The sequence below is a fragment of the Podarcis muralis genome, chromosome 6, assembly GCF_964188315.1.
Source record: "Podarcis muralis chromosome 6, rPodMur119.hap1.1, whole genome shotgun sequence".
Lineage (NCBI taxonomy): Eukaryota > Metazoa > Chordata > Lepidosauria > Squamata > Lacertidae > Podarcis > Podarcis muralis.
In genome coordinates, this window is record NC_135660.1 from 86062245 (window position 1) to 86073757 (window position 11513).

Sequence of the window (11513 nt, forward strand, 5' to 3'; positions counted from 1 at the left end):
AGTTCGAAAGCACCCTCGGGTGCAAGTAGATAAATAGGGACCGCTTACTGGCGGGAAGGTAAACGGCGTTTCCATGTGCTGCACTGGCTCGCCAGATGCAGCTTTGTCACGCTGGCCACGTGACCCGGAAAGTGTCTCCGGACAGCGCTGGCCCCCGGCCTCTTAAGTGAGATGGGCGCACAACCCTAGAGTCTGTCAAGACAGGCCCGTACGGGCAGGGGTACCTTTACCTTTACCTTTTATGAAACTTTGGTAATAAAGCCAGGATAGACATGCATCTGAATTTGTTTACACCAGAGATTGTTGGTACTAGTACAGGGTAACCAATAGAATTACTAAGTTTTATGAGAGCAAGACATATTCTTTTTGATTAGAGACAGAAATAGGCAGAAATATTTTTGTGCAGCTGTGATTATTGTTATTGGCTGCTTTAGTTCTATGGATAGCGGCATAACACTTTTGATTTTCCCTTACTAAGAGAGGCATGGAAGACTGTTGAGCAAGTAGTTCCAGGCAGTGTTATGGATACACATGATGGTTCACTAAATGACATTGATAGCAAAACCGCAGGGTTTTGGAGTATATCTGTGTCTAGCTCTGTGTTAAATGGAGTTGCTCTGAAGCTGGACATGTATCTGCTTATTTTTATTGAGGCGCATTCCTATTTTTTGCATGGTTGCCACTTTGAAACTGAAGAAACTTTATTTAGTAGTGGACCTGAAATGGTTTCACCTGGAAAATATGATCAACCCTATTTAAAGCTACGTCCTTGACATGGGCATAGCCAGGATTTATGTTGGGGGTGGGGGGAGAACTGATCTATCTGCGACAGAAATGGTGAGTTAAGTATTTTTATTTATTTACTTGATGGGGGGGGGCAAGTGCCCCCCCAGCTCATTGGCTATGCCCATGGTCCTTGATCAATAGACCAGAGGAAAAGCTGGAAGAGGAAGTGTTGGTTTACTGTCTCATATTAAGAGGCACATTGTACTTCTGTTGCTTTATATGCAAACATCCAGGACATCAAGCTACATTTTTAAATAGTTATATTTAGGTTTCCTCTTTTAAATATGAAAATTACTTCTAACAGTAAGTTGGCAGTGAAGAGGAGATAAACTACACTTTAGTAGTTAGAACTTATACCAGACCTAGAATTTGGTCATATCCAAAATATAGAACCATTATTATGTTATAAACTGCAGAGATAACGTTAATCTTCTGCTTAGTCAGTGGAAATGATAAAAGCCCTTAATTCAGGGGTCAGTAAACTTTTTCAGCAGGGGGCCGGTCCACTGTCCCTCAGACCTTGTGGGGAGCCGGATGATATTGGGGGGGGGGGGGCGGATGAACGAATTCCTATGCCCCACAAACAACCTAGAAATGCATTTTAAACAAAAGCACACATTCTACTCATGTAAAAACACGTTGATTCCCGGACCGTCTATGGGCCGGATTTAGAAGGCGATTGGGCCGGATCCAGCCCCCAGGCCTTAGTTCGCCTACCTATGTCTTTATTGGTTAGATGCTATGAAGGGCTGTAGCTCAATGTTAGAGCATAACTGCCTTGTATGAAGAAGGTCCCATTTTTCTTAACCTTATCTATCTCTATCCCAATGTTTGAGTTAGTATCACAGAATTGCAGAGGTGGAAGGGACCATGTGGGTCATCTAGTCCAACCTCTGCAATGCAGGAATCTTTTGCCCAACATGGTCTTTTTTACTAGTCCCATCTAGGGATGCCAATCAGAAACCGTGGAGATCCATTGCCAAGCAGTGTAGACAATACTGAGCTAAATGGACCAGTATTGTGACTTGGTATAATGGAGCATTCTTGTGCATGCTCATAAAATTAGTTTATTAAAGTTATTATTTTAAGAGCCATATTTTATTTTTTTAGGATTATCCCTTACTGCAGATAATGCTAGCCTGTATAAAATACAAGATGACCACCCTAATTTGAACTGCTCCCCAGATCCAATATTATGGCATGCTTTAATATAAAAAAGAATTTATTGAGCCAGTAGACATTTGACTATCTTGGTAAAGAAATTCAGATCCAGACAATAACTAAAGCTTTTTAATTAAAAGAAGATGAAGAAGACATTGTCCAGGCTTTAATACTTTGCATTGTTATTGAACTTTCACACAATCAAATTAGCATTTAAATATATTAAAAATAAGATCATTTTGATAGTGAACTTTCTAGCAATTTTGAAACAAAATGGGGCCACTTTGGGACTCCCAGCAAGCGGAAGTATAAGTTTGTACACTAAAAGAAAAAGAAAGAACGAAACCTGAGCTCCCATGACCTATGGAATGTTGTGAGCATAAATATAAGAATATAAGAATATAATCCATATAATTGTTTTGAGAAAAGCTTCTGGGATTAACTTCTGCCTTTGCTGCTGCTTTCTTCTGGGCTGGAGGTGGAGAAAGAACATGCTGCTGGCAATTACATCTCCTCTAAAATCCTGGATTTTTAATTATTTTCTATAGGCAACTCTCATTTCAATCTGGGAAGAGAAAAAAGCGGTAAAGGAAAAAAGTCAGGCAGACTAAGACTATGAGTCTAGCAATTAAGTTTGTGGTTTAGGACAGTTGAGCCATGGAAGCTGAAGGTATTAGTTAAAAACAGAGAATGAAGGAAGAAAGGGAAAGTTGACATACTTGAGCATTGGCGCTGTGGGGGGTATAAGCCGGAGTTAAACACACACACACACAAATAAATATATACCCACACTGATAGCTGATATACAGGCAACTCCCCACTTGTGCGTGACCATGCATACATGTGGTGCTGGGAACTCAGAAGTGGTTCGTGGGGAGACCCTCCCCAGAGCCTGAAGAGGACATCCTTTTCAGGCTTTGGAGAGCATCTCCACACAAGCCAGAGGCGCAGTGGGGCTTTGTTGAGGCTGTTCAGCCTCCCTACCTAACACCTGACATGCACTTTTCCTACATGTCAGCTGAAGAGCCTTAACAAAGGCCCACTGTGTGTCCAGCTCACGAGAAGACCCGCCCCAAAGCTCAAAGGGGGCATCCCCTGTGGTCTCCAGGGGTGGTCTCCTTGTGAGCCACAATGACTCAACAGAGTGCTGCCCACTTACATACATTTCACTTATGCACTCAGGGCCTGGAACGTAACCCTATGTAAATGGGGAGTCACCTTTGTAGCACTGGGTGGAAGAAGAAGGTTTTAAGAGGGTGATGGGGCGGGGGGGGGGGGGGAAGGTGCCAACTTCAAAAAGCTCTACAAGCCCCCTGTTGCATGCCGGCTGGAATCATGAAGAGGAACACTCCTAATAGTGGCTGGATATATAGTGTAGTATTTTGCTGCAGCTCCATTGCTCCCAAAAGTAGTAGCCAGTGGTAGATCCATACTCTCTGAATTGGTCTAATTGCTTTCCCCACATCATGCATAATTTTATACAACTCTATTGTATCGCACCTTAGTTGTCTTTATTAAAAAGAAACTAAAAGGCACCCAATCCTTCTCCCTTCCAAACTGGGAAACTATGGCTACCAGGTTTGGAAGAAACCAGGATTTTACAGCAAATTCCAGCCGTGGTTTATGGTCCTAGCTTGTTATGAATTTCGTAACCATAGTTTCCTCGTTCTCATGAAATGGGAAACTATGGTTAATTAAAAACTCTGTGACTTACTGTGTCCTGCTTAAAAGAGATTAGAAAAGGCTTGAGGACAGAACAAGTGGGCAAAAGGCTCATATAAATAAAGTGGCTGAATAATGTGAGGTATGTGTTTGAAATATGTTAGGAATACTCATATCACTTAGTTTATTCTGATAAAGCATACCTCTTTCAATCCTGGATCTTACCCCCTTTTATCTTTTACTCTTTTAATTTTTATTCTCTGGGATAAATTGATTAGTAGAGCATGAGGCTCTCAATCTCAGGATCATGGATTTGAGTCCCATGTTGGGCAAAAGATTCCTGCATTGCAGGGGGTTGGACTAGATGACCCACATGGTCCCTTCCAACTCTACAATTCTATGACTCTATGATGCTAACTCAAACATTGGGATAGAAATAGATAAGGTTAAAAAAATGCTAATCTCCAGATTAGATTTATCCCAAAGGTACTTAGATGCTGTTGATGAATTTATTATCTGTCTAATTTTAGCCAGAGATTCTTATCTAAGACATTCTGAAATGGATAAATTAAAACTCACATTCTTCTTCTTTGCTTTACAGGTTCTCTGGCATCTGGATATATTTCGACGTAGTTTTCGACAACTTACAACGCACAAGTGTATGGGAGATTCCTGTATATTTTGTGCTCTCAAAGTGAGTAATTTGACAGTTCAGTTCAGTTCAGATTTAGATGAAAAAGTAAGTGTATATTAGCTGCATCTTCATTCATCCTGCCCTTCCTCCAGTCAGGAGCTCAGAGAAGCTCATGGCTGATAGATAAACAATCATACAAAATGAGATTTAAACAACAAAAGTCATAATAATGTTGTAGCAGTATTTCAAGGCATGTGCCTCGCTTTACTTTCAAGCTATACTTTGGTCACACTGAAGTGAAGTCATGAGATAGAACTTTGTGAAGTGCTTCAATTTATGGACTGTAACTCAGGTTTCTCCTGCAAGAAATTCCTCACTGTGATTTTTCCGTGTGATTTTTCCATTCATGTGAATATAATTTCACATTCTGCAAGAGTTAATTTGTGTCTTACTGCTCATACGCTTTCGTCTACATTGAGTGTCGTCGTTCAGAACCTGTCATACCTGCTCATATCAAAATAAGACGTGCTCCTATTGTAGCTTTCATAATCTGAGCTGCAATCTTAAACCTCTGCCTTGGGAAAACAACCGTGAGTGGTAGTGATGCATGGATCAAGGCTCCTACTTGCTTTCAGGCCAGCTGTCTTAGTGACTGTAGGATGCAGAAGTGCTGCCTTGACACTAGAACAATTTTCTGATCTATTATTCATTTTGATGTCGGCTGTGCACAGTCCTTGCTTCCTTTATTCATCTAATGTATGACTTTGGTTTGGAGTTTGTTTATCTCTGCTCAGGGAAGGGGGGGAATTGGTCTGTTGGTACTAAGCATGCCACAAAGAGTTTGTTTGCCTTGCAGGGATTGTAGTGCCAGGATGTAGGACAGAGGGTGTTTTGTTGTTGGTGGAGAAGAATGCAGCATTGATTTGTACATTCTGCTAGAGCTTCTGTATTAGAAGTTTTTCATATGTAACAAAAGCAGGAAGAATTAACTTTCTGGGCAGAACGGGTGTTTTCTGAGGTGAAAGCTGAGACACACAGTGTTTGGACTGACATTAGGGACAAGAAATGTACTGTTCTAATTTTAGTAGGTAGGTCCATATTGAGCAAGCAAAATAAATTATGTACATCTGTACAGATCTACTTACATTGCTAAAGCTGTGTTCTGGTTTATGAGACTCCTGGCGCCACTGCCAACTTGTTCTTTCAAAATGTCCTGTTGTTAGGCTAGACACTCCCTCTGTTCCAGGATTGGGGAACCTGCGGCCCTTCAGATGTTGCTAGACTCCAACTCCCATCCAGAATGACCAGTGGCTAATGATGCTTGGAGTTTTCGTAGAATCATAGAGTTGGAAGGGACCACGGGGATCATCTAGCACAACCCCCTGTGATGTGGGACTCTTTTGCCCCATGTGGGGCTCAAACCCACAGCCCTGAGAAGTTGTAGCCCAGGAGCGTCTGGACAGCCACAAGTTTCCTGTTCTGTGTGTAATCATACATTCATTCACTAAGAGACATACACGGAAACACACATGTCATTAAGGCAGACTTACACACATTCTTCTCATTTATGGAGCAGGATAAATGCACACATTATTTTAAGGAATGAGATACATACCTGAATGTATGACTGGATTAGCAGGCATTCTCTCCTTCAGTCAAAGGGTGTATTGTTACAGGTAACCCAAATCTGTGTCAAGCGGTGCACATGATTCCAAGGGTCTTGGCGCTTAGCCAGGGTTTGTGTTTCCTTTGCAAAATTAGGCACAACAGAGGCTATAGTGTCTTTATGATATATGGTTTATTTACGCATATATGCAACCTGAAGCTTTCATTGGAGGGGCTCACAGCGGCAGCACCCCAAAGCGTGCCAGCTTACTCCATAGTCGCAGCATCAGGATCTTTTCTCTGCAGCCTCTCTTGTTCTGCATGACACATCCCAGCTTAACTGTTCCTCTCTGCTTCCTGGTTACATCCTTTCCCTGAACTAAGCCCTCTTTGTCTATAGAGGGAGGGAAGACTCCATTCATTTCCACTCTAACACCTATTTCTTTTGAGGCCTTGAACTCCTAATGGTTAATCCCCCCCCCACTATTTTTGCTTTACTTCATTAACACTTGTTGATTGACTAGCATTACAATGTTGTATACACAACCCAGGAAGTGTGCCTAGAATACACACTATGCTTCCTTAGGTTTTAACCCCTAGATAGTATGACTCAGTTTTTAACACAAGCTTAATTAAACACCTCAAGTCACCTCCTCACTTAATTGGCTTTTGATGCTTAGCTTAATTGCACACTTAAATGCATGAGTCTAGCTATCACTTCACACCGGGAGACTACTGTATTTTTCCATGTGCAAGACGACCTTTTTTTCTGAAATTGGGGGGTCGTCTTATACACGGGTTAATAAGTTAAGTAATCGAGGGCTGGAGCTGCTTGCAAAAAGAAGCTCAACAACTATTTTTGCAATTTCCCAAAGAAAGCTCAACAACTTCCTTAATTTTTAAATTTCTTAATTTTGGTCTCCCAAAAATAGGGCTCATCTTATACACGCGGTCGGGTTATACCTGGAAAAATATGGTAGCTTTTGCCACCCCAAACCTTAATTAAATCATAGCACTAGGCTGCTTTGCACCCCCAAATTCATAACATTATTAAGGGTTAACATTTTTTTCTCTGTCTCTCATTCATACCCCAGTTGCTATCATCTGCAGCAGTGTTAGTAGGAACATTTGTCTTGTTAGTAGGAAAATGATTGTTGTGTATCATTACCTTTCTTATTTTTTATCATTAGCCATTAGTTATTAAGTAGTCTACTGCTACTCTGGGGCAATGTTGCTGGGTCCAAAAAAAAAATATTTCCTCCTATTTTAGTAGCAGATTTTTGTTGACAGCGGATTAAATAATTTTTAATCTATTGATTAAATTTGCACAAAGGTAAAAACAATATTTCTTCAGCAGGAAGTATATTTTCCTTGCTTTTTAGGTCATACACAGGTGTCATTTTAGGAAAGTGGGTGTGTGAAAGAGGGGTGAATGCCTCTTTTAAGATGATACTCTCTGCTTTCCTTTAGTCTCTTGCCAAGCCTCCTTTTTCCTAATCTACACTTTAAGTATTTACTATTTATTATATTTCTTGTTGGAAAATGCCCTGGGGTGCCCCTGCAGCCCCCGAACTCACTGTTCTTCCTAAAGGAACCCAGAGGTCGACTAGTGTGCAAATTCCCTGCCCTTCTAGAAGCTAGGCTTGCTCCATATTAGTAAACAGGCAGCCCTAAAGGTTAATAGGGAAATTTCATTGGACTGCAAATACAATGGTTGTAGTATTGCTTTATTGTAGAATTTGATTTTTTTAATGAATGTTGAAAAGTGCCTTTTTAAGCTCCTTCCTCCAGACTGGATTATTGTAACTCGCTCTACATGGGGCTGCCCTTGAGACTGACCCAGAAACTCCAGCAGGTGCAGAATGCTGCAGCGAGACTCCTTATGGGTCTTCGCTGCGAGATCACATTCACCCGGTGCTATACCAGCTGCACTGGCTCCTGGTGGAGTACAGGATCAGGTTTAAGATGCTGGTTTTAACCTTTAAAGCCCTATACGGCCTAGGACCCTCGTACCTATGGGACCGCCTCTCCTGGTATGCCCCACAGAGGAACTTACGGTCTTCAAATAAAAACATCTTGAAGGTCCCAGGCCACAGAGAAGTTAGGCTGGCCTCAACTAGAGCCAGGGCTTTTTCGGCTGTGGCTCCGATCTGGTGGAACACTCTGTCACAAGAGACTAGGGCCCTGTGGGACTTGACATCTTTCCTCAGGGCCTGCAAGACAGAGCTGTTCCACCAGGCCTTTGGCCAGGGCACAGCCTGACTCGCTCCCTTGGCAATCTTCGCGGAGCTCTGGCCCAATGGTTGCCAGTGGCTCGATTTGAATTAATTTTATAATGAATGATTTTAGAGTGTTGTTTGTGCTGTACTTTTGTACTGTTTTATTGTTGTTAGCCACCCTGAGCCCGGCTTTGGCTGGGGAGGGTGGGATATAAATAAAAATTTTATTATTATTATTATTATTATTATTATTATTATTATTATTATTATTCCTCACCCATGAAAATTCTTTATTAAAAAAGACTGACTAAAGGTGGCATGACTCATGATTTGTATTCAGAAAAACTCCCATTACACATAAAAATGGAAATTAAAGGTCCTAACGGATTGTGCTCAATTTTGAAAATAGAATTAGGATTAGGAAAATGGAACCAGAAAATAACTCTTAGGATGTCTAATTCTAATAATTCTTACTGGTGGTTTTATTTCCGTTTGGGGAAAAAATCAAAGTTCACTGGATGGAAGTTAATATTTTATTCAAGGAGCTTGAACAAAATGTTGGAGCCTTCTCCCTCATATTGAATATATACTTGTATATATAAATCTACACAATATTGATTTGATGCGATCTGAGGAGAAGCCAGAGTATATTGTTTTGATAAGCACACGCTGGTAGATTTTCACCCTTCACCCCAAAAGTTTTTACTCTTGAAGGCATAAAGCCTACTCCATTGTTTTAAAATGATTTTTATTAATTTTAAAGGAAAACATGAAAATGAACCATTTCAATCAGTGCTAAACAATTTACAAAACTTAAATCAGGATCCAGGATTCTTACAAATAAGCAATCTTATTAATAAGCATCTTCCTTACAGGTTCCAAGTTACCTTTTACTCCCAAATGAAAAGCTTCCCACTGAGCTTTTTGCTTAGAATCCTGGCTTACGAAGCACCTTTCAGTTTCTTCCTGCCCTTTCCCTTGCCATTAAGAGCTTCTAATCCTGGTGCTTCTTGCAAAGGACTTCTAGCTGAGCCTTGTACCTTTTCTTCCAGTTTGCTCTCAGTCTCTCCTCATGCAGGCTCTCAGTCCCTGTGTCTCACGTACTTCCTCCTCTCTCAAATTCTTGACCTTTCTCGCACTCATGTGCTTGCTTCCTCTGCTCTTGACACCACACCACCTGGAGTGTCCAAAGCTAACCTGAGCCCCATGGCTCTTCCCCTGCTAGCTTTAAGCCCCGGAGGGGTGTTGCACGGGCCTTCTCCCCAGGTGAACTGCATCCCTCCAGCCCCCAGGCAGTAATGAGGCAAATTCAGGAGCTCCTGAGCTCCCACCTGCCTACCCATCAAAACTTTCTCCACAACCACATTGGCTCATACTTTATGACTGAGATTTTAAGTTGAAATACTGATTGGGAATTTGAAGTCTTATGGCAAAAATAGATCAAAGGAAGGTATGTGATAACATGATTTTTTTATTTATGCGTTTTATTGTGTTTGTTCCCTGTCCTTTCTCCAAAGAGCTCAAAATACTCTGTTGCATGTTTTGGAATAGGTAAACAAAACGTTGAAACTGATTTTTGCCAGCTAGGAAGATTTTGTGATGCTTAGGAGACAGTCCTCCACAAGATTTCATTAGCGTTACAGTTAGAAGCCCGTTAGCATCATAGGAAGTTAATTGCTCATTTAGAAAGGTAGAAATTATTACAGACTGGAAGAAGACAGTGTCCCTAAGGTCACTAACACTAAGAAGCTTTGAGTTAGTTGTAATGGAAAGTGGATTGGAATATTTCTAGCCATAGATGAAAGCAAATGAGGTTGCTTTTAGTAGTAAAACATTTTTTAAAGGAATATACCAGGGTTAAAATGGATAGAATAATTTAAACCATTTGAGACAAAAAAACGTATCAAAGTACCAGCAATCAGCAAACAAGTGGGTCTAAGACTGTAAGTCATACATGACTGGGGTGTAGTAGTTAAAGTGCCAAACTAGGATTGGAGAAGCTCAGTCTCAAATCACTCCACCATGAAGCTTGTTCAACTAGACACAATCTCTCAGCCTAACTTACCTCACAGGATTGTTTTTAGAATAAAAATGGATAGTACCAAAAATGGATGCATCAAATATTTTGTATGTATTTATTCTTAAGTCCAATTTTCTAAAGCTGTAGTTGCAGATGTTTTCCCCATGACAATTCATTGATAATATGAATGTTTAGAATAGTTGCTGTTGGGTACTAACTAAGAATGGCAATTTGCATTATGACATTGGGGCTTTTTAAGTGCCTTTCCTGTTGCATCCCCTTGCACGGCTGAAAATTTTCTCCTGTCGTTGGAACCCTTTGCAGCAGAATGGAGTCTATATGTGTTTCAGATGCTGATGTCTTTTGTTATGCCATTCAGATGCCTAACTATTACAGGCAAGTCAGGAACCTATAAACCTGTTTGCCATATCTTAAGAGTTTGGATTTGGATTTGATATCCCGCTTTTCACTCCCTTTAAGGAGTCTCAAAGCGGCTAACATCCTCCTTTCCCTTCCTCCCCCACAACAAACACTCTGTGAGGTGAGTGAGGCTGAGAGACTTCAAAGAAGTGTGACTGGCCCAAGGTCACCCAGCAGCTGCATGTGGAGGAGCGGAGACTCGAACCCGGTTCCTCAGATTACGAGACTACCGCTCTTAACCACTACACCACACTGGCTCTCTCATTGAAGCCTGGTTGTTTATAGGGTTGTTAATAAAAATACATGCAAAATGCAGTAACATCCCTGGCAGTAATCTCTGGTGTATGGATGTGGGGATGGTATGCTGGTGCAGTCTAGTAAACACTAATTTAGCACGAGCATGTGAACCAAAAATAGGATAAAAGCAATACATGTAGCTAAGATGCCAAAAGCAGGAAAAGAGTGAAAGTGTGAGTCTGCAATTAGTATCAAGGTTTTCATATATGACATGATAACATGACAGATACTGGTAACTGGATTCACTTTGTGTAAATGTACACTCACTTAAGACACGTGAGTTCATGTAAAAGTTGACCTTTAACTTTCCTCCTATCCTAGGGTATCTTTAACCAGTTTCAGTGCAGCAGTGAGAAAGTGTTGCCATCTGATGCACTTCGTAGTGCTCTTGCAAAGACTTTTCAAGATGAACAGCGTTTCCAATTGGGCATCATGGATGATGCTGCCGAATGCTTTGTGAGTATGACTTCTGTGGAATAGCTGAAAATTCTTGCAGGAAAGAATGCCTTGCCTTGCTAAGCACAAACTAGCAGATAAAATCCCTATATTCTCAAAATGGGAAGTGGTTTTTTCATATTAATAATAAGTACAGTCGTGCCTCGCAAGATGAAATTAATTCGTTCCGCGAGTTTTGTCGTCTTGCGATTTTTTTCGTCTTGCGAAGCATGGTGTCGGGAAAGTTTTGGGAAAGCTTCAAAAATCACCCAAG

General features: G+C 41.0%; 1 protein-coding gene across 10 annotated transcripts in view; it reads left to right on the forward strand.

Moving 5' to 3' along the window:
- Nucleotides 1-11513, forward strand: part of USP54 (ubiquitin specific peptidase 54) — a 92794-nt gene that overhangs the window by 42321 nt on the left and 38960 nt on the right. For all 10 annotated transcript variants that reach the window (XM_077930665.1, XM_077930672.1, XM_028729028.2 and 7 more), the window contains 2 exons: nucleotides 4211-4303; nucleotides 11126-11260. In XM_077930665.1, coding sequence (XP_077786791.1) covers nucleotides 4211-4303; nucleotides 11126-11260 — 228 coding nt within the window. The remainder of the gene's footprint in view (nucleotides 1-4210; nucleotides 4304-11125; nucleotides 11261-11513) is intronic.